Below are 24,013 nucleotides of genomic sequence, written 5' to 3' on the forward strand. Positions count from 1 at the left end.
CTTTTTCTCGTTCAGCCGTGCGTCTGTCAGCCACTATCATTTCAACTTGTCAGATCCCATTGGAAACATAGCTACTTGTCCTTGATCTCGTTCTTTATCCTGCAGTTATACGGCTGGTATCGTGCTGCAGCGAGGCCCTCGCCACAACTCATGACTGTCTTCTTAGCGGCTGAATGTTATGTTTCCACGTCGCCCTTGAGACCGCCTTTCTCTTTCAGCGCTCAATGTCAGATCAGACTGAGCACATTCCCCCCCCCTGCAGTCCTTCTGATAAAGACACTGTTTCTTCTAATACTGCCCACACATGTGAGGACGAACAGTTATATCTCACTTTGCTCAAAAGCACATTCTCTCCTTGTGCCTTCCTCACCCCCCCTCCCCCCCCCCTCTCTCTCTCCCGTCTCTCTATTACACCTTTCACCTCGCGGCTGCTTTTTCCTCCTCGCTTCCCCTCTTTCTCTTTCTGCTTGCTCAACAATTACGTGCTCATTAAACAGAGGGAGTCCAGGCTGCTGTGAGAGAGAGAGAGACGTCAGCGGCGGGGGCTGGAGGCCTCGCTGCGGTGCCCTGTGACTGTTGTTCTCTTTATTGACAAGTCTGCCTGCCTGTCTGCCAGCCTTTGCCTTGCCTGGTCCTCGGGAGCAAGCCGCGTGGTGCTGCATGCTGATGAGCCTGAAGTCATCCAGAAGGGAAAATGGAAGAAAAAAAAAGTGGGAGTGACGGAAGGAAGGAAGGATGGATGCGGCACAGTATTTTTCTCTCGACTTGGGAGGGTATGAGAGGCGAGAGAAAGTGAAGTGAGCAGCATAGGTCATTTCATCCAAATCCTCTCTGCTCAGTGCGAGAGATTAGACGGCTATGCACTCAGGCACAGACGAGAGCAAGGCACGCTCCTGCGTCTAATCCTCCTCTTTAAAACTGCTGAGAGTGCGGCACAAAGTACGGGAAAGAGTCAGCGTCCACATAAAGAGCTGCGGAAAACATAGGCCTGTAGTTCAAAAACAAACTGAGCTCCGTCTAACAATCACCTAAGCCCTAAATCTCCCGTGTAGCCCCACTGCCAGAGCTGAGCCCACCGCAGACTTTTTTCCCACCCAGCTATCGCCTCTCACCAGGCTCTCTCTCTCTGTAATGACACCTTCAATTCCCCCCCCCCCACCCCCCCACAGAAGGCCAACTCTGTGTCAGAAATACCCCCAGCAAGCAACCCTCATTAACTTCTCTCCGGTGATGTCAGGCTTCGACACACGCATGCCAGCGATGCACACCCATGTAGACTAGCGTTTACAAGAGCCTGGCTTTTCCCCTTTTGTCTTTTCACAAGCTGGATAGACCTCCGACCCTGCACACAGAAGCTTTTAATAAATGGACTGGCAATGGCCGGTTTAATCACGCTAATGTGTATGTTACAGTGCGCGGCTTATCGGCGATTTGATCTCCACAGAGGCTCACTGAAGGGAGCTTGAGAGCTGGAGCTCCAGCAGGAGTGGAGGAGTGGAAAGATGCGAGCAATGAAGTGAAAAAACTAAGAGAAAAGTGAGTCAATTTAGTCTCCTGAACAAGGTAATGAAGACAGTGACTCTGAATCCAATTAAAGAGAGGGATGTGTTAAGACAAAGGAAACAGGGGAGATCATTAAGCTAAGATAATCTCTCCTAATAAAAGAGAGGAAGCTGCTCAGACATAAGAGGGGGGGAGGGGGGGGAGAGAGGTATCAGGTTTTATGATAAATGTATTGTTTGACTTTGTGTCGAGGTTAGTGGCCATTTTCTATTTCAGTCATAAACATCTGGCACAGTGATGTCAAGAATGTAATCCGCTCTGGGCCACGTGGATGGTAAGCCTGGATAGAGAGGGCTGAGAGGGTCGCCACATCACATGGCTCTGAGAGAGAGAGAGGAAGAGAGAGAAGCAGGTGAATTCTATGAAGAGATATTTGAGGCACGGGGGGAGACGGCTGCACAAAGACTTGTCCAGAGTGCTCAAAGTGAATAGAGATGAAAGGAGGGAGATGGAGGTTTTGAAGGGGTTGCTCATGCAGAGAGCTTTTAGTCGGCATGAAGGGAAGAATGGGCGATTGTACTGACAGGCGCTCTTGTACAAGAGGCGTGCATGCTCAAACCTCAAACCTATAGGCACCAGCGCAACATGCAGCCGCAAGAAATCCACCCGAAAACGGACCTCTGGTCGTCGCAGTCCAACGAGTCATTAGCGCAAAAAAAATGAAAAGCAATTATCCTCTTCCTGCAAGAAATAGATTCTACACTCCAGCGCCTTATTTATGCAATCATGCACCTGCGTAGCTTAGCAACTAAACAACAAGCTCCGGGTTAAAAAAAAAAAAAAACCTCCGAGTAATTATCTCTTTATCGCCGCGGCACAAAGTTATCACTTATTTCTCTGTTGACTGACTTTAATGTGTACACTAACCCAATCTGCAAATAACAGCGTTCATCATAGATCCAAAAACTCTAAGCTTATTCGCGCATAAGATATTTGATGATATTTGGCACAAATCTAATCATCCCTCTAATAAATCCTGCAGTCAGAATTGCAGAAATTAAGATTGAAGAGCCTTGTGATTGTTTTGTCTTTTAAAAACTGGTGATGATTCTTTTTCAATAGACGACAACACGAGAGAGAAGCAGGTGCAGAACTCCAGAGATAGTCGACTGATGGGTAGCAGAGTCCATGTTTTATTGGCTAATAGTCACATTCTTCTGCTCTGCCTCTCCCCTTCAGACCATCTTTTAGCTCCTGACTCTTTCTCGGCATAGCTTGACAGTGATTGGACTAACAGGGAGGCTGAAGTCAAAGCCCTATATCCCTCGACGTGCCTCCTCCCAAATTTCAGCAGCGTACACCACAAATAGAACAACCCCGCAGCAGAATCGAAACAAATTTGATCCTCTTGCTTTCTCCTGCCCTTCATCCCGTGTCCTCTCTGCCTCCTGCGCCCTCCACCAGCCAGAAACCAATCTGCTCTGAATCTACCTAATCTCACCGGGTATGCAGGGGAAACCCAAATGCAATATTATGAAGGCTGCGCGGATGACCCTCAAGGCCGTATCTGATCGAGGCTGTGAAGGGAGTAATATTCCAGGGAGATGCGTGCAGTGTGAAATCTGTGTCAAGAGGGGCCGAGGGGAGGGGGGGGGGGGGTGGCCCTTTGGTCACCTCCTGGCTCCTGCTCGGCCCCCGCTCTCCTCGCTTCACTGGCGGGCCCCTGCCCCCGGAATGAAAGCATAATGAAACAGAAAGATGCAGCAGGCATCCTGATGTCGGCCCTCAGAAACACTCAGCGTGTTGCCCGGTGCGGCGGGCGGGCGTGCGGCGGGCGGGCGGGCGGGCGGGCATCTGAACAGCAGCAGCTCTGTGTCTGTGTGACACCGAGCACAGCAGCTGAGACGGACCACACAGCAGTGACAACACTGAGTGTCAGGGAACATGTGTCAGAGGGGGAAACTGTGAAGTGAGAGAGGGTGACGTGAGGACCTTTGCCCTGTGATGTCGGAGAGTGGCTTAGCTATCCGTACCAACAGATTTTTTTTTCCCTGCCCTTCGATCTCTAAGAGCTACACTATAAACTATCTGAGGCGCAGTGTGCGATGGTTAATATGTTTCCTAGTTTGTCTCTCTGGTTAACCTCACATTTTACTAGGAGGCTGTTGTCCTTGTCACAGCTGCGGTGGGGTTCAAATCTGACCTTTGCCATTTTGCTGCATGTCATCTGACCTCCCACGCTCTCCTCCCAGCATTTCCTGTTCCTCTTCAGCTGTCCTATCCAATAAAGCAACAAAAGACAACAAATCTTCTGTTATATTTTTACACGCTGCCACAGGGAGGAAGGAGCAAACAAATCTGAACAAACTCACATTCCTGCTGGACCACTTTGAGATATTTCTATGTTTACCTAGTGGTTGTTACAACAAACGATTAAAAACTTTATAGAGCCAATAAAATCATCTCTCCGAGTTTTATAATCTGCAGTGAAGTGTTTTGATGTCTGATTAACCTTAATCTTCATGAACCTTTTACTGACTGTACTCTGGACTTCTTGCTTTCTAAGTCATGTAACGATGACTGAATCTACAGCTCTTTAACACAACTCCTCACTTTGTGTAACAGGCTGTTTTTTTTTTGCTCTTAATACCAGTTTAAGCTTTACTGGTGAAAGGAAGTAGATGTAGATTCCAGCGCAGCGGTAGAGCGAAACCCTGAGATTAACTTCAGGTGAGGCAACACATTCTCGCCCCAAAATGGTTGCAGGCTTGTCGGATAAGTTGCACTTTTCCTTTCTCAATAAAATGATGTGAAAAGTAGAGGATTTTCCAGTATTACATAGCTCATATTTCTTGGACAAAAACAAGTTGCATAACAACATGGATGGTTTCAGGCTTATGCTATCAGTGCATTCAAACTCCAGTCCCTCATAGTTTGACTCTGCAGTCACTGCGTATCAGGATTACTTTGAATCTTTAATATGACTCTGAAAACTAATGATACCACCTGAGCCGGTAATTACCGTTTTTAATTAGTGTTCTCCCAGATTTTTTTCATTAAAGGGAATACAGAGTACTACCTTTTAGACCTACTTTGCTTAAAAATCCCCTCTGAGCTCTCATTTACAAAAACCCCTTAAGATGCAATGTGGTTCTCATTAAGGATGATACCACTTAACCAAGTAAGAGCCAGCGTTATCCTCGGGTTTTCAAACTCTCTTATTTCTCTCTCTCTCTCTCTTCTGAATGAGCTGTGTGAGCGAGGGCAGGCCAGGAAGACAGGACCCCACCGGGCCTCCAACTGGAGCTGCGTATAAATAGCCCGGAGACACCTTGTCCCCAGTGAAACCACAGTGTGAAAAAAGGAAGAAGAAAATAAGTATTGTGCTCTTATTAACAGTTTCCTTGACCTATGTCTCCCCTTTGCTACATTTGCATTTACAGGGGAGGTTTTTTAGTTGACACTCTCGTCCTCAGCCACTTAAAATGAACATATAGGAATAATTACCGTATCACAATGATTACAAGCAAACTACAGTAAGGTGTGCAGGGGTGAGAGTGACAGTTCCTCAATTGTATTCATGTGATAACACAGCGATCACCTGAGAGAGAGAGAGTGCAAAGGAAAGAAAAAAGAACATCTACTCTGAGAGAAGGTTTCAAAAGCTTTTTCTTTAAGTGAGCAAATTATATCAAGCAGGGGAATAAAAGATTAGAACGAGAGGAAATGATTGAGCAGTGAGAGGGTGACATGAGGTTCTTCCTGAAGAGATGGATTTTCATGCCTTGACTGAAAATGTGGAGTGACTGTGAAGGGCCTTACAGGACCCCTGCTGCGTATAGGGCTGCATTCAGAAGTCTCTGGAAGCTTTGTGAGGGGATACTGACTCAGTGTCGCAGAGCTTGCATGTACAATCAAGTTGATCTGAAAGGCTCGCTCAGAACAAGTGGAACATAAACCAGGACATTCAAGAGCAAATGTGTTTTTTTTGTCTTTGTTAGCATGTGCTTCAGATGCCTTACACTGACGTATACTGTAGAGTCGAGCTCTTTACCTTGTGCAATCCTCTCACTGCTGCACTTGAAAATGTTTAAACAGCCTCACGCTTCACCTCACCATCCAACCAGAACACATTACATATGAAAATAAGGGTTATTTTTACAATATGAATGGGACTGTGGGGCAGGGGGGAAAAAAAGGCCGAATTCACACTAAAACTTGGCTGTTAAAATAGGTTTGGGAAATAATTAGTGTGAAGCAAGTTTTTTAAAAAGTTGGGCCAATTATGTCCCCTCTGACCAGCCAGACCAGGCTGCATGGAGAAACATTCATTTGAACGTTGTCTCCAAGCTGAGGGTGTTTTACACTCGAGTGTCTTTGGCAACCAAAAACAAACACATTATTGCCTCAACTGAGGGACCAAGAAGTCCAGTTTCCCCGACTTTCAACCAGTCGGTCACAGCTCTGTTCATGTCGTTGAATCATACCAGTCAGGATTCTTAAATGAACATCTCGTTCAGCTGTCATGTGTTTGTGTTCACTTTGTTCAATCATGTCATCTCTAAATGTTTTAGTTAAATAGTGATATATTTGTGCAGTTTTTACCTCGTTAGCATTCAGCTACGGTCCAACAAAGTAATGTATTTGACCAAGTTCTGACAAAATGTTACCCCATGAAGAAGAAAATTTAAAAACACAGATTTAGATTTTCAATCGGTTAAAGTTTGTGGAGCAGAGGCAACAGTCTCCCCCGATCCCTCGCTGCAATTCAACCCCAAAGGCTTCCTTTCATTCTTCACTAAAACGCAAAGAAAAATTAAATAAAAATGTAGGTTGTGTGAGGTTACTTTATATGTACCAGTATGAGATAGATTCAGATTTAACTGTGAGTGAGTCAGCCTCCTTTTAGACACAAAATGAAAAAAAAGAACGAGACAGACTCTTTAAACATGGCAGACAAAGTGCTCAAAGTTAAAAAGTAAAGGTAGTGTAGGTAGTTCCTTAAAGTAGTTACTCATTAGGAATATACATTGTCTGTGCACCTTTACTTCCCCCCCTCCTTGCCACGGTCCTTACCTCTAAACATTCATCTGTCAGAAGCAGTCACCACACTGAGAGCTCGGCTCGGACTCACCTTCGACTTTATGTACGGCACCAAGCTGCTCTAACTCATCCTAACACCCCACCACCAGTGCCTTTTCTTTTTGTCCCCCCCCCCCGCCCCTGATCATGATGCAGCTCAGAGCTCAAGCTGTGACTTACTGTCTTGTAAATATTTTAAAAAAAAAAGAAACCAGTGGCAGTTGGTGCAGTGTCCCGCTCGTCACAGGGAGAGAGCTGAACATTGCTGAACACACTGATGCACACTGCCATGGCAATGGGCACAGCTTTTTTTTTGTTGTTCAGGAGGGAACCGAGCACAGACGTAGCTTTGTGTACTGTATGTCTGCTATGTGTGTGTGTGTGTGTGTGTGTGTCAGAGGAGATATGTGCGGCGGACCTATGGAGCTGCTTGAGGGTCATTTTTATGTTTGCACACAAGGACACTGAATGCAGCAAACCAGGGTCGAGCAGCTGTTGTTGTGAGAGTCGTCTGCTGTGCCATTCACACAGCCTTCACCCACCCAGCTTCCCATGTCTTGTCCCTCTCTGTTTCATATGCCAGTCTCTCACAACTCTGGCCTCATTCCCTCTTTCTCCATTATATTTCTCCTTCTCCAACCCCCCCTATTTTTTTTTCTTTTTCTCCTTCCTGTCCTCCCGCTCTGTCACTGTGAGCCTCTGATTATCTGTCTGCCTGCTTTCTTCTCTCTCTCTCTTCTCCACTCTTCTCTACTCCACTTCTCCAATCTGTTTTCTCTCTTTTTTTCCCCCACTCTCTCTCTCTCTCTCTCTCTCTCTCTCTCTCTCGTTCCCTTTCTTGCTCCTGCAGCCTCAATGTTCCTCTGTGTGAATAGCTTGGATGCTTTTGTAGCAGGTTTCCATAGCGATGGGCCATTTGAACAAGTCGTCATTCACGTCAGTTCGCTGTAAGCTGGAGAGGGGCCATGTTATCTCCCCTCCGACACACAGGCAGACCTGTGCCACTCAATCACAACGACTGTTACCCTGCAAAGCAGCAAGCAGCTACGCGTCCTCCTAACAGGAGCTTAATTACCAACACGTCTCGCTCCTGTTCCTCTCCCTCCACTCACTGTGGTACAGCCCGTTGCATCACCTCTTAACTTGCTTTGGAAACACTTAGTGAAGTTTATTTTTGAGATTTGAGAACATGTTGAATCTCAAAACGATTATAAATCTAAGAAACAGGAAGCCTCTTTAAGTCACAGTTATTAGACACACCCTAACAAAGCCTCCAGTCAGCTCAGATCGTCACATTCTGCGTATAGGTGTTAATGGATTGTTATTCTTCTTCATGATTTGTGAATCACAGACAGAAAGGCAAACACTAACACACCCTTTTGAGATAGAAATCAAAAGATATTACACCTCGGAGTGTCTCCATTTCTCTGCTGAATCAGACTTCACTTTCAGGTCTTTCTTTGTTTACGTTGTCAGTAGTGATGATAGTATTTATTTCAAATTTGTAGTAGTAGTAAAAGTGTGGAGACAGGAGGGGAGGGGAAAGCCTTGGAAGAGAGAATTGTTTCGATCAGAAAGTCTGAATTCAATTCAAAAAACTGTATTTGTCCTTGGTGGTTGAATCAAAGTCTGCTCTGAAAGTCGCACAGAAAGCTTTTAAGGAATATCTCTGAAAACCTCAAATAAGTAAATGACTGTTACACATTTGGTTTTCTTTTTTTTTTTGGCATCGCATGGCAAGATGTATTAAGTTTGCACATTAGTTTGTCTGCATTTTCACTAAGTTTGTATAATAAATGTGAGTTATATTACTGTGGGTCAATGCAGTATTTATAACAAAGGACGTGTAAAGATAAATTGTGCTTGCACTCGGGAGCAGTACAGTATGTCTTTAACTCTAAAAAAAACGTGAAATAAGTTTCTGATAAGGCAGCAGGCTCATTTAATACATTTACTTATTAAGTCTCGGATCCTTGGTCACTTTGAACTCTCTCTGCTTGATCAACTTCACCGCACAAAAACTTCAAAATCTTCAACCTGAGGCGTGAGATGAAATGCAGGACATGGCTGCGTCAGTAGTATTCCCAGTTTTTTTTTTTTTTTGTTGCACCTTGGAACAGCTCCACAGAGTCTCATTATTAACACAGGCATGTTCAATCAAGCACAGGTTCAAGCGGAAAGGATTACAAGTAGGCTTAAGCGCGTGAACCTGGTCTGGTACCCGCCGTGTCACGGTCCTGCTGTTGTCTTCCCCCGGTGGGCGTTGGGGTTTGTGGTGACGGTGTTTTTCCGCTCCTCTCTGGCAGTTCGGGGGAACTGCGCACTTCCCTCTCATGTCCTGTGCCGCCTGTCAGTCTGTGATTGGAGGTTAACGAGACACTCAGAAGTGACTGATAGAAACATAACGTCCAACTGTCTGTGGGGGCCTCTCGCTGTCACTGCAAATATTACAAAGTCAAACCACCCACACAAATGAACCTTTTTAATGAGGTTTTATTAAGTTGTTTATTCTACAATTACATGCTGTAGCTAGGGACGATGATGCTGGAGACATCGTACAATTTAATCAGGATTTTCTAAAAAAAAAAATTAGATGAAAGTCATTTTTTTTAAATAAATGTGATGATCTTATTTCAATTATCTGACAAATTGCAAAAATATCCCTTTCCCCCCTCAGACGCTCCTCGTCTTCGACTTCTGATGTGGAATAAGAGAAGCCGTAATCTAAGAGAAGACACTGTCACACTTTTTCAAACACAGATGCACTTTAACCTCTTCACTACAAATTTAAAGAAAGAGACAATGGTGAACAGGAAGAAGGAGCCCCCCCATACAGTTAATGTGAAACTGTAAATTTCACAGCTTTTGGTTGTTGTGTTTGCAGGGGGAGTGGCACTGACTGGAATCCACTTGTTTTCTCCAAATGGTGGGAGGGTTTTTGTCCCGGCTGTGGGTTTGGTACAGTGACTCACAGGGCAATTCAGACGAGTAATGTTGGGCTTCTTCAAACGGTGAATACAAAAGGCCGTTTCAAACAGACAGAGGAGCTCATTTGCATTGCAGTGAGGGGTTGCCCTTTTGATTCAGAGTCTGATAACATGGCACCTTTTTTTTTTTTTTTTTTGCTTTTATGATTCCGTTTTTTACTGTTTGCCCTTTTGGGTGTGGGAGGTGTTTGGGTAGGGAAGGGAAATGTCACTGTCCGAGTGTCCTCCCCCTCTTTCATCTGTAATCTGTTGTTAGTGATCTGTTTGTGTGGTGACGGCTCGCTCCGGGGCCTTCACGCAGCCTGTGAGAAGTCACACCAATATCTGACAGCCTCATTTAGCGTCCGGGTGTTTATGGATATCGACAGATGGTTTAGAGGGTAATAAGTATTTTAAGGCCTTTATTGACCTCCATTAGCGAGGGAGGACGCCTCTATGGCTGCCTGTAGTGGACACAATTATGAAAGATGCATTTCAAAATATACATTTTTTTATTTATTAGGTAATATAACCGCTGACTTTTCTAATGTTCATAAGACTGTATAGATAGGATTCTATTCTGTGTGAACAGCGATACATATTAGAGTCTGATATTTCCACTTGTTTGTCCTTTTTTAGTGAAATTATTTTGTCCCGGCTCTTGTTGTTGAGTCTCGAGAGCTCTAACAATGAATTCATTGACTCGCAGTCAAAAACGATTTGATCCTTCACTTCACTCATTGTCCAAGCAAAGCCACTTAAACAAAGCAGCCTCTTAACACAGAGGTGGGTGATGCAACATAAACCAGTTTTGGATTGTTGGGAGAAAAAAATAAAGACATTTAAGGATGTTATGGGCATTTATTGACTCTCAATAGACCAAATATATATCAATAATAATACCATATATACCATTCTGTTGATGGATAAATACATGTACCTGTGTCTTATCCTATCTGATGTTTGAGTCTGAAACTTCTCCTGTTTATCAATAACGCCTTCTAATATGTCACATTATATCTTTTAGTAATTCCTGTCCTCCTCTGACACTTTCAGTTTGTTTACATCCTAACCAGGTCATCTTACTCACATTGAGATCACGACCTGAAAAGTTGAGTTGCTCACAAAACAATCCCTGCATCATGTACAGATCTGTGTCTGTGTCATTGATTCTGTAAAGTGCTGCTGCTGCTGCTGCTGCTGCTGCCTCAAAAGTGAACCGAATTCAAAGTCGTGTTGGGGAAACTACCATCATGGATACCCGTGGTGGTGGTGGTGGGAAAACGACTAATCCTCCTTACAGCTACAGCATGTCACAATTGGGTGTGAACCAACAGTCCTGAAGTGACGTCTCTCTCTAAAGTCAACGCACAGAGCCCATCCACGCCCTTCACTTTACTTCACTTCCATTTTTTATTAAGGTTCCCTAAAAAAAGTTGTGCATGAACATATTTCCTTTTTTTTTTTTTTTTTTTTTACTGTTTTTCAATAAAAAAAAAGAGGAACATGTTCAGACTGTTTCCATGTCTATAAATAGGAAATCATCGTCTAGCTCCCGGCAAAGTTTTGATTGATTAATGACTCAAACATCTGCGCATATATTGTGGTTGTTTTATTTTATTTTATGGGCTACTAAAGATCGTGTGTGTTGTTTTGGAACGATAGAACGGGGAGATTCAGTCGTTGCAGAAGCGACACACACAAACACAAGGCCCAATAAAGCGGCCCCCTTGCTATACTTGGAGCTGTAACATAAAAGCTATAACAGGAGCTAATAAAGAGGCTGTAATTGCTCCCATCCACATATTAACACAACACGGTAATTGCAGTGAACCCTGGTTCTCCTCACACATAAACTGGTTTTACTGCATGCAATAAGAAATGGAAATCAATATTGATTTTATGATGGTATATATATATATAGTATGTATGTATGGATCGTGCTCCTGTGTGGGAGGCGTGTTTGTGTGTGCGAGGTGTTCTCACCACTGCCTATCTCGTTTAAGTTTTAAGTCACTACAGGAGAAGGATTAGGTGGATTAACGATGCTGGGCATTTCTCCGCAGAGTCACATGGACACTAAGCATTCTGGGAACCCACGTGTCCTGACCCGCAGCCTCGTTCTGGAGCTGCTTTTATAAGAGTTAGACAGACAGGATGGCTTCACCTGTGCCAAAATTAAACCAGTCGCCGCCGCCGCCGCCGCCTACGCGACGTTTACAGACCCAGCCGACTGTGGTTTTGTGTTTTTTCTGTGTGTGCGACACAGACAGTTGACCAAAAATGACACCGCAGCAGAGCACAGATTTCTAAACCTGTTCATTAGAGCTGTCTGCACACAGAGAGAGGAACTCAGTGTAAAGTTTGTTTTGACTGTTTGAAATGATCTCTGTTTATACCGAAAGCATCATCACTTTTATTTATATCCACTTTCCCACTGTCTTCACGGTGTGTGTCCTGAGATCACACACTGCTGATTATGCTGCCCTGTGTGGCTGACCTGAGACCACACACACACACACACACACACACACACTCACATGCTTACACGCACACAAACACACACAGATTGGATTAGCTTCCTTGGATCTCGCCCAGATGCTTGTGTGGTAGGTCATGTAATAAGTGACCCGTACCTATCCCAGGCGGGTTCCTCTGAAACCTCATTACGAAAAAAAAAAAAAAGCGGCCTGAAAGTTTGTACCAGTAGTCCAACTTTTCTTCTTCTTTCTATTATTCCTGCTGGTGTCTGCATACAATCAATATTGTTAGAGATATCCGCCTCCATTTCCTCCCTTTCAGTTCATTTCCAAAAAGGCCATTTCCTGCCTTTTTTTTTTTTTTGAAGCAGCTTCCACAGACTCCAAAAAAAATCCATCGCAGTAAATGTAAAACCGTAATTTGGTTTTCCTGCGAGGGACTTTCTGATTTATCGTCGGCTAATTTGCACCTTAGTTCAGTATTTTCATTAAATGCTTTCATTCTCACCTGCAGTCAATCACTCAGAGGACAGAAATGAAAGCCACCAGAAAATGATCCTGCAAGTAATTGAACCTCACTCTCGCAGGTTTATATTTTTAATTATAACCAAAGATATGTGGCATACTGAGAAGGTTGAATGGCATATTAAAAAAAAATATATATACAGAATATGGTCATAAAAAATATGGATGCCGTAATGTAAACTAGGTGGAGACAGCTTATGAGCTGTTACTTAAAATAACATCACTCTTCTGCTTTAAGCTTCAGCGAGTAATGTTTTCCACTTGAGATGAAGACAGATTTACCTCTAATTTGTGTGTGTTTGGGCTTCTCATTAGAGATCCAGACCCATGAGGTATATTATTCATCTGTTACCAGGAGAAGAAAAGGACTTCTTGTTTGTGTGTGTGCATGCGTTATTTCACAACAAGCGCTGTCATGTCGCAGCCTGTTTTATGTGAAACTTCGCTGGGAGCACAGAGCAGGCTAATAAAACATGTTTGTGTGCTGGAGGCAGACTGGAAACGCTAGCGACAGACGATGTGCGTTTGCAGCGAAGAGTGACAATGAGCTAAATGCTCCTCAGCCCACACAGCTTTTTGACAGGAGCCCTGCGACGGCGTGCACGTCTCGCCCGCGTTCGCGCCGCCTAATGCCGTTCTTTTATTGCATTACGGTCTGTGTTCATTTGAGAATAATATGTCAGGCTGGGATATAAGCCAATCGGCATACGTTCCCCTCTGCCATTGTCTATTTACTGTGTCTCCCTGAGCTTTCCCTCTGTCTCGCTCTGCCTCTCCCTCTTCCTGACTTCCACTCCCTCGCTCCCTCTTTTGTCTCCGAGCCTCCACATTGCAGCAGGTGTTCACACGTACATATTACATCTCACAGTGAGCCAGTGATGAGAGATAGAGGCATTTCTTAGGTGTGGTGGTGGTGGTGGCATGTTTTTTCTAGTCGTCATTTTTCAACGTGTGTCTGTGCTACGTTTGGGAGTGAAGTCCCACTTAGAGCAGGGGGAATCTGGAGAAGGAAAAAATGTATCTGCTGGTGCTTTAAATACAGAGATCGACACGATAGTGATAAAAAACACTCATAGAGTCTCCATGTGTCGGCTTGTTGTAATCTGATTCTGTAAAATAGTCAGAGATGTATATTTAGATATTTTGAATGTCAGTTTTTACATTCTCTTTCCTGTAACTAATCAAAACATGTTAAGTGACTCATCATTTTCAGTAAAATGTGATTACAGATCTTATGAAATCTACCCAACCCTTCCCATCTTATAAACCCTTTAAACACTGATCTGAATTAGCAGCTGTGAGTGTGTGCGCTGAGTCATAAGGTGTGTTTATCTTTGCAACAGGATCATCAATATTATTATCAGTTACAATTATCTTCTTTTTTTTTTTTTTTTTTGTGCAAGAGAGATGAAGCAACCAAACAGGAAGGCAGCTCGAGTCCTCCGTCCTCGGGCGCTCTTGGATGCTTCCGCAGCTCTTGTCTCTCCGCTGTTGAACTTTAAAATGAAGTCACGATTGGCACAAAGTTCTTCCCCGAGCCTCTGTTACGTGTGGAAACATGACAAACTGCAGCAGCAAATTACTGTCAAAGCTAGTCTAATGTGACCTTTTAAAGAGGAGTTCGCTTATGTTAGAGTTAAGAGAGGAAAAAAAAACGAGACGAGAGCTATGATCCACTCTGGTCGCTTTGAATTCATCCATTTCTGAGTCTAAATGTAACTCCTATCGCTTCTCATTTGTCTTTGCTTGGTTCCATTTCGCTGGCCTTTACTGACCGCTGGAACAAATCGGTCTGGGGTGATGTAAAAAAAATAAATAAATGTGGCTATATGACACTCCAGTTGTGCGCTCTGCTGGTCTTGAAATACATTTCTGAGTCATGACTGTCCAAGACTATGAATTTGTTCAAGTAAGTCAGTTTTCAAGAGGAGACCAAAACTCAAAACTCAAAAGATATTCTTCACAAGAACAAATTTGATTATGTCTCGTCTCCTGCAGCATGTGCGAGCTAAAGGATGCCGCTGTCAGGAGAAATGACTGTCACCGCCGAGTTCCAGAGGCGGCTCATCCCTCTGGTTCAGGTGATGCTGGTGCTGAGACGACAGGGTTCACAGAGGAGACAAATCTCACCTTCTGTTCGCCTGTTTATCCTCCAGGCCTCCGTGTCAGTGCTGCTCTCTACTGCCCCTCATGGCACCTTTTTTTTTTTTTTTTTAATGCAAGGTCTGTTCCTTTTACAAAGCTAAACAAGCATGTGACTGCAGATTTAAGGCGAGGGCATAAACCCTTTCTGCACCGTCTGTGTCTAAAGAATTAAATCCACATTTAGACTTTAACACTTAAGTGGAGTCAGAGTGGTGTTGACAAGGCCCCCAAAGCTTGTTTTTTCCACAGCCTAGTTGTGGTCAGGTTGTCACTGCCTCCCTTGTCTCGCTCCCTAATGTGCTTTTCCGCGTCCCTCATTTCCTCCCCAACCACTCTTCTGCCTCTCGCACACCCCGAGCCAATCTCACAAAGGAATGAGGAGGGAGGAATGAGGAGGGAGGAATGAGAAGGGAGGAGAGCAAACAAGCTCGTGGTGATGCAGAGAGAGAGAGAGAGAGGGAGAGGGAGGAGTGAAGCGGGACAAAGACGTGGAGATGGAGGAAGGAGGGGAAACGAGGTTGAAACTGAGGGCTGTTGTGCCTCTAGGACGACGTAAACACAGGCCAAAAAAGAGTGCGTTTGCTTGCCTACGTGGATGAACATGTGGCTCTGTGCATGTTTTTGTGTGTGTTTGATGATTGCTTATTATGTGTTTGCATGAGTGCCAGTGTGTTCCTGTGTGTGTGTGTGTGTGTGTGTGCGTGCAGACTCAGCTCTGGCTAGCTCTGCGGCTCATCACACGTTTCAGCCAACTGCTGATTACACAGCACTTGTTTTGTCCTCGCTACGTTTCTGTTCTGCGCCCATCATCAGCCCGGGGGGGGGGGGGGGGGGGGCTGCGTAGAATTAGACGGAGAGCTTTGTCTAACACCGTGTTCCTCAAGTCCTCCCTCCTCAGCTGTTTCCTCCGCTGCAGAGGACACCTCTGCTTTCATCTGCTCGAGGCTGAGGCCTCGGCAAACAGTCAGACGTTTGAGTCCTCCCTCATTCCCTTGATCTCTCTCTCTCGGGCTGAAAGCCTGTTTACTCAGCCTCATGACATTATGACAATCAAGAGGAGATCAGTTCCGTTCCACTTCCTGTCTGGAGGCTCCCTGGTGTGCATTTTGGAACTGTTTGTCTTTCAGAGCTACATTCGGCTCACTGATTCATTAGAGCGTCTTGTTCTGTGACATCAGGCGAGTGTTAGCGGGCCGTGACTTATCGTCTCGATAGGAGATGATGAGTTGACTGATGTTAGCATCACGGTGTCATTCGAAACCAATTGTGTGGAAGCTGATTACACAAGAGCTTTGGACATTTAACATCTATTTTCCATAATGAGTGTGCGCTGTTAAGTTATTTAGAGTGAAGGACAGGCGGGCTGGGTGTTCCTGCTTCCTGCTTGTCAAAGGAGGAACTGCAGGGTTTTAGAAAAATGATGACAGGAAGGACCACAGGGAGGAAGATAGCAGGTTTTTATCTCGTGTTCAGATGGTTTGGAGATAAACACAGATGGAGAGAAACCTAAGGAATATGTTTGAACTAAACCGAACACATTTTCATGACATGCTTTATGTTGTTTGCATGTGTCTATCAAACACAGCTGATCGGATCAGGAGCCATCAGTGTTTACCTTTGTAAAATAAATGATCCATCGTTTATGGAAAGATCTCGGTCCCGGGAGACCAGGAAGAGCTGAGCTCTGCCCTCAGCAAGAATGTCCGGGTTCGTGAGGCATGGCAGACGAGAGAGTTTTCTTTTCTCTGTGTGCAGCCTCTCGTTCACTCAGTGGGCATCAGAGTAACAAAAAAAAACAAAAAACAAGTTGTGCACAAATCCAATCAAACCCCCACTTGTTTAAACATCCACTTATTCTAACATTCCTGAGGTGCATTAAATGTGTCTCCTGTCTGAGGCTCTCTCAGCTCTGCAGAGTGGAGAGGCAGCAGCAGCCAAGCGTTGACAGGCACTTCTGATTTCTCTCCACCCCAGCTAGCACATGCAGTACAGTGATCCAGTGGAGTACATGAGCCGAAACAAGCTTTATGTGGTTCAGACTTCACAGCGAGCTCCTGTGTTTGTGTCAGGCTCATAATAAACTCTAGGAGGAAACAAGCAGCGAAATAAAGTGTCTCAAGTCCATCAGCCTAAAAAAAAACTTCTCAGCTTTTTAGAGAATCCAAAAATGATTTGGTCGTATTTAAATCCCCGTTTCTCTCTTTTCTTTTTCTTTCTGCAGGCGCTAGCGGCAAATGCGGGCACGGGGTTCGCCGTGGCCGAGCCGCAGGTGGCGATGTTCTGCGGAAAACTCAACATGCATGTCAACATTCAGACCGGCCGCTGGGAACCCGACCCGTCCGGTACCAAGAACTGCGTAGGAACCAAAGAGGGCGTGCTGCAGTACTGCCAGGAGGTAAAGTCACTGTGACACAGAAACATGGTCCTATCTTCTTCCTGTCCTCTCTCATCAGAGTGTTAGAATTAAAGCACCACAGCAAAGTTTTTGTAGGGGAAGAGACATTTTTCTTACATTTAGGCGGCACCAGGCTAGCTGTTTGTTTCCCTGTGTTTGCAGTTTTTTGTGCCAAGCTGAGCTCATCGTCATTACTCCTTAATTTGGCTCAGTTGTTTTAAAACTTCTGATCTTAGCTTGGAGGAGGAAGCAGATAATCAAATCCCCCTCATCCATCTCTAAAACGCAGTCCACTCTTTAATAAACATAAAAACATTAGAGCTCAACCTGTGCATCGCCTCGTTCTGCTTCAGTGTGTAATTCTATCACTTTAGTGGAGATGATATCTGACTTGTTGAGGTGATATTAGTTCTGCTCGGTAGCTTTACAGTGCTGCACGCAACAAAGAGGAAAATGTGTTACAAGGTGATTTTAAATTCTATCTTCTATGCGGAGTCTAAAAGAGGATGACGGGATAAAATAGTAAATATGTGGACATGCGTTCGGTGAATAGCATTAAGAGGTGAAGTGGGTAAATTGCTGATGAAGTGTCAGATCTCTCTCTCTCTGTTTGTTTATGGAGGCTGTTGATCTGTCTCTGAAAGCCGCTCTTATTTACAGTATAGTGGGTGGCATTTGAATTAGCCGATCCGGTGACTGACATTTTCCTCTATCTCCATTTTCTCTGCCTTTACAATAGAGCATGTTCCTCTGTGGCATAGATATCCTCGCTCCTGTTTACTTGTGTGTCTCCTACTGTATTTCCTTCCTCCTGTCCCACGAGGCGGCTGGCGTTACTGTCATGGTTTATAACGCAGCTGTCCAAGGGAGAAAAAAAAAAAAAGCAGGGCTGTATATATCCCGGCAGCTTTCCCCACAAGCTTCAGTTGCATTTATTGATGACATTTTGATGGCATTTGGGGAAAGTGTAAATTGCGTGGTCTTTCATGGCTGAGCAGATGGCACCCAGAGAGTATAAAACATAGATTAAAGGATGCCATTGAAGCTCCACTTATCGCATCTTCTCTGTCTCTCTCTCTCACACACACTCACATTAAAATACACATCTATCATTATTTGATATGCACTCTCTGCTTTCTTTCTTCTCCAACAGATGTACCCTGAGCTTCAAATCACAAATGTGGTCGAAGCCAACCAGCCAATTCGAATTGAGAACTGGTGCAAGAAGGAGAAGAAGGTGTGCAAAGGCCACGCCCACATCGTGGTGCCTTACAAATGCTTAGGTAAGATTGCGCACTAAAAAAAAGAGGTTCAAGGACTTTGGAGAACCACTTAGAGAGGGTGGGAATGGCCCTTCATATATAAGATGTTCTGTATCCCCCCCCCCCCCCTCTTCTATGGTAGCTCCTCATACAAACATAGAGAAATGAGAGATTATGATACATCTTAGCCCTAGGCAGGGGGTGACATAGAGCAATATTGGAGTCTGATTCAGTTGACTAATCTTGGCCTTGAGCTGCAGATTGAGCAGATCCCCGACTGGATGAGAGCTAATGTCTCTCAGAACGGATGGCTAAGGGAGGGGGGGGGGATGCTTATTATTGCAGGGGAGGAACTGTTGAGCAATAAAACACAATCTTATATCCCCCCCTCAGACAGTGGCCGTAAACTCGCTCAGACACACAGGGTCAGCAAGAGGGAGGTCTGTGAGGAGGCCTGCTTTATTACTCCTCCATTTCTCCACTCGCCTGTGCCGTCACACACACACACCTCCCCTCCCCCCCCCTCCTCTTGTTTCCTGCAGCATCACTGTAATTAGCAGTGGCAACAAGGCCATATCCTAGTTTATGAAATGTCAGATGGAGTCTCAGACTTTTGCAGTCCACATGTCTTTTGTGCTCCCTCACTGACTCAGACGCAGCGCTCTCTTGCTCCCCTTTGAGGACCGCAGTAACACAGAAGCAGAGTTCTGAAACAAGGCTGCTTTCTGTACTTGTAAAGCTTCGCCAGGAAGGAAAACATCTTTCTCTATGCTGCAGACACTTCCCGGGCACCCTTCCTGTGTTTGAAAATCCTCTTGCTGATTGAGTTGTGCCTCTTTCCATGATGAAAAAGCTATTAGCAGTGGCACTGGACTGTGAAATGGGCTACAATTCAAGAGCATTTTTTTGGCAAACGCAAGAGGGGAGGCTTGTGGGAAATTCATGGGACAGCAAACAGCACAACTGGAGTGGCCGCTCGATGGCTGAGACAAGAATACAGATGAGGGAGGTTTCACATGCAGAATCAGTCTGCCTAAACCCCCCCCCATTTTGCTCTCATTATACACCCTGAAGCTGATTTCCCTCAGACTACTCGACGCACCTGATGGCTCCTCTTCTTCACCGTGGCCGACTGTTGCATCCATCAACAAGCCAAGACCTCTCATTATGATTCAGCAACAGTGCCATGACTGCCATTTAATTAAAAAAAACAAACCCATTACCTCCTCTGGAATAATTGAATCGCTTCATTGCTTGTTCTTGCACATTTTTTTTTTTGTAAAGGTCTGCGCACTCATGCCCCCTGTCACATCACAAAAGGCCTCTCTGCTGCTCTGCTCGGTGGCAAATGAACGGAGAGGCCAGAGGAGACAGATGGAGAAGAGGAGATAAACATAAGGTGTTGGCGAGAAGGAGACTATGGAGAGGGTTTCTGCTTAATTACGTAATGGAGCATGTTAGAGGCTTAATTGGAGGGCCCCGATCATATGCTGCAAGCCGTGGCATGACTCCGCCAGCTCACCGTGCCCTCTCCTCCACAGCCCGTTATTTGTCAGGCCACTCTATCATATCAAAGTGCGATGAAGAGTGCTTTTGAATTATTCATTATTTGTGATGTTCAAATGGTGATCTTGAGAAATGGACATCAGAGGTTCGGGCCTAATATTCATCAGTGTACATTAATTATAGTAGAATCAAAAAAGAAATGAAAAAGACCAAAGGGAGGTGGGCTGTAGCTGGAAGGAAATGATTAAAAGAGCCAGACTAGCACACATGTCAAGTTAATAGGTTTATATGAATAATGCAAAGGGCAAAGGAAGGAGCTCGGGTGTAAAAAAAAAAAAAAGAGAGCGATGGGTTTTTTTTTTTTTTGTTGCTGCATGCCATCTCTCCATGCAGAGACTGAACCACTGAGCCCTCCGTGTTTCCTTGCGTCCAAACAATAGCTCGGCAAATGAATGTGATTTTTTTTTGTTCCGTTGCCACACTAATCCCTGCAGCATGATGTCTTTGTCAAACTGGTGGAATATTTCACACGTTTTTTTTTGTTTTTTTTTACTATTATGTCTGAAATGGCGAGGACTGTCAGTGGCAGATGTGTAACTGGGGTGTTGGTTAGTGTGCAAAACACTAAATTTCAGGGGGGGGGGGGGATATGTGGTGGGATGAAAGAGAACACAGCACCCTCCTAGTGGAAAAAAAATCATGCAATGAATATCCTTCTGGGTACGACAGATTTGAGACAATAATTCAGAAAGATAATTTATGTTGCTTTGTACTTAAAACTGATGAAATGTTATCGCTATCAGCATCTATCAACTGTCACATTGCTTGCAGCCATATTGAGGCAGAGTCTTCTAATGTTTACCTTTGACGCACTCCACTCTTATTTGCTTTGTTTTGTTGAGGAGTGGAATTGAATTCTTCACTTTTTACAGACATGATTCATTCTTTGCCCTTCCTGTTGACTAAGCCGTTTTTGATTGGACTAAGGGCAGGGCGCCCGATGACGAGCCCTGATATCATCTGAGGTGCAGAGTCTGGGTGATTGTGAAAGATACAAAGTCAGACTTGTCTCAGAGCGTCACACCCCTGGCTCTGTGGACTCCTCTACCTTTGGAAATGTTTGGAGACGAGTCTGAACTTTGAAACAATAATGTGAATACATTATTTTTTGTTATTAGATCAAAGTTCTTAAATGATTGCATTATTCATTTAAAATATGTGAAAAGGCAGCTAAAGGGTAGGCTAGGCCGAGTGGCACAGCGCTTATAAGACTTTATTCTGTAGATGATAAAGTTGTTTTTATGAACTGGAAGTTGAACCCTGGAGTGTGAATGCAAATGTGACCTCTATTATTCATAATTAGCCTCCAGCTTCCTCCTGGGTTAAGTGTCTCCCCCTATTGTAATCCTTTCATGGTGGCACATTAGATTTCTGCCACTTCAGAGGTCAAAGGCACGATGCAGACTTGAACTTGACACTGGACAACGCCATCCAGGTTACAAACGTCAGCATGTTTTTTTTTAATTCTACATGTTTATCAGTTTAAAAAAAACCTTCAGTACTTTAATAACAGCTAGCTAAGAAAGACACAGTACTGCCTTAATATGCTTATTAATATAGCTCCTAGTGAAGTGGAGTAATATATACGCACTGACTCTTTAAGCTCTCTGAACATGTTATCTGCATTTTCTGATCTCATACAGATTACTCTGAAATTCAATTACAGCACACTTCCTTTTGGAGAATCCCTGAAACAGAATAGCTGCCTGTGCTGTCAATGAGCAAACTTGGTTTGGCGCTTAATTGAATTTCCCACCTCTCAGTCCTGATGGTATCATCGGTGCGCCGGGGTGTATTCTTACCTTCACACTCTTCAGATGCCTCTAGTGCAGCCTGGTCTGGATCTGGGGAGGGTATAAGCAAGGGTGTCTGAAAGAATAAAGGTTAAAAGGAAAGGAGGATGAGAAGAGTTGGTAGAGAGAGGAGGTCACCGAGAAGGAGGAGTAAACACGCTCACACTGTACACAACTACACACACACAGAAAACACACAGCGCAGGAGTGCACAGCTGCTCTCCAAACACCACCATCCATCACCCACTGCAGTGTGCCTGCGTCTGCCCGAGAGCCTCTCTACCTCGCAACCAGAGCAACCTGTGAGTATGAGTGCAGGACAAAGATACAGAGAGGTGAAATATAGAGAGAGAGAGGGCGAGTGAGTGAATCAGTTAGCATCCAGTGTGCAGGATGTGGAGCAGAGGGTAACTCTGATGCTTTATGCTGAGCGGCCTCACTTTCTCTAATGTCCTCTGGATGTAAAGAGAAGGAGACATCGAAGGGAGGAAGGTGGCCAGAAGACTCCTTTACATTAGCTATACGTTTGAATTAAGAGAAATGACATCACTCTATGACAAAGTGAGGCGTTTTTTTCTTTCCAATTATTTAATATAATGAGGTTTTATTTTAATCAATGAAAACATCGAAGGTGAAAGTTCTCGTGCTTTCAGTGTGTGTTTTTTTTTTAATTGCTATATTTGGGGTTAAGTGTCTTGCTCAAGGACACATCGGACACATGGCTGCAGGAGCTGGGGATCGAGCCCCCGCCCCTCGGGTTGAGATACGACCCACTCTACCAACTGAGTCAAAGCCCCCCCCCCCCCCCCCCCTCCACTATTCATAAAAAGGCAGGCTATAACAATACATCATGATTTCTATAATAAGTAGAAGTAGTAGTAGTAATCATTTATTTCAGTCACAAGAAAAAAACTAAAACATTTTTGATAATGTGTAGCCTGAATCTTTAGTGTATTCCACCTACCCTTGTTACAAATCTTATTATTTAAGACACTATACTAGTTTGGTTACAAAAAAACCAAAAACATATCAGAACAAAATTTGTTCCAAGAATTTATTTCAAAACAAAACAAATGAAACAAACAAAAAAAGAAAAAACAGAAAGCCAGTTCTTGCAGTGTTTGGAGCTGGGTCAGCTGCTCTGGAGCTCTCTGTGATATGCTGTTAGCAAGAAGAATAATTCTGCTGAACTGGAAACAAAAAAAATCCTCCAGTTTATCAAGCTTTGATAAATGATGTAATGAAGCATTTGCAGTTAGAAAAAATAAAATTTACCCTGAGAGGAAAGATAAATATGTTATACTCAATATGGCAGCCATTTATAGACTACTATAACAAAAAACAACCCCATGAAAAAATAATAATTTAGTCAAATCCAGAACACTAGACATCCTCCAAGTTGTATTATTATTACTATTTAAATCTATTTTTTTTTTTAAATCTTATTATTTTGGTATTATATTTGTTTTTTACTTGTGTTTTTTATATCTTATCTTTTTATTTATTTATTATCATTGAGTTTTTTGTTTTGGTTTGAGGTCTGAATAAACATGTCTCAGATTGTTTTTTTTTTTTATCTGTATTTGAAAAAAGAAAAAAACCCAATAAAGAGAAGTTAAAAAAAAAAAAAAAAACAGGAGTCCCACTCACAAAAAAAGCAGTATTAATTAACCATAAAGTCTATAAATTTACATTTTAAAATCTTTTTTAATTCTAAACCCAAATGTGATCATTTTAAAGACATTGACAGCAGGAAATGTAACGATCTCAGAAGTCTGGACCGAGGGACGTTCAGCGTTTTTGTTATAATACACTTATCAAGTTTGCATGTTTTTAGAATGAATGATGACATGGAAACTGTTATCAAAGTAAAGCACCTGCGCAAATGTACTCTGTTACCTTACACCGGTGGTGTGCACAGGGCATAGCAGCAGGACAACAAGGGTCTGAGGGGGTGTTAGGGGTCGTTTTCGGGGGTGTTACTGCTACTCCTGGGCGGAGATGAGAAGCAGCTGCTGAGTCCTCTGCTATTTCCAGCTCTCTCCTCTTCCTATCCTACCCTCTCATTTTCCAAAACACTGCTTTTTTCACCCTCTGCCTGCCTCGCCTGACTCACACGAAGCGCTCCAGCAGCTCGGCCTTAGACTGAGGTCGTGGGGAACCACTAAATGAGCACTTTTAGGACAGCTCCCAGCCCTCTTTGTGAAACCTCTAGACCCTCATTTGTGTTTTCGGGCCGCCCATTTCTCAGCCACTCTGATCTGGACTTTGCTCTAAACCTTGTATTCATCTCTTC

At 44.0% G+C, this 24,013-nt stretch overlaps 2 protein-coding genes across 2 annotated transcripts in view; both read left to right on the forward strand.

Annotated features, from left to right (window-relative positions):
* Positions 1 to 24,013, forward strand: part of st14a (ST14 transmembrane serine protease matriptase a) — a 140,627-nt gene that overhangs the window by 81,777 nt on the left and 34,837 nt on the right. The window lies entirely within an intron of this gene.
* aplp2 (amyloid beta (A4) precursor-like protein 2) overlaps positions 1 to 24,013 on the forward strand; it is a 56,255-nt gene that overhangs the window by 10,289 nt on the left and 21,953 nt on the right. The window contains exons 2-3 of the mRNA XM_061047106.1: positions 16,923 to 17,096; positions 18,250 to 18,379. Of these exons, the coding sequence (XP_060903089.1) occupies positions 16,923 to 17,096; positions 18,250 to 18,379 (304 nt within the window). The remainder of the gene's footprint in view (positions 1 to 16,922; positions 17,097 to 18,249; positions 18,380 to 24,013) is intronic.

The sequence above is a fragment of the Labrus mixtus genome, chromosome 9 (genome assembly GCF_963584025.1).
Source record: "Labrus mixtus chromosome 9, fLabMix1.1, whole genome shotgun sequence".
NCBI lineage: Eukaryota > Metazoa > Chordata > Actinopteri > Labriformes > Labridae > Labrus > Labrus mixtus.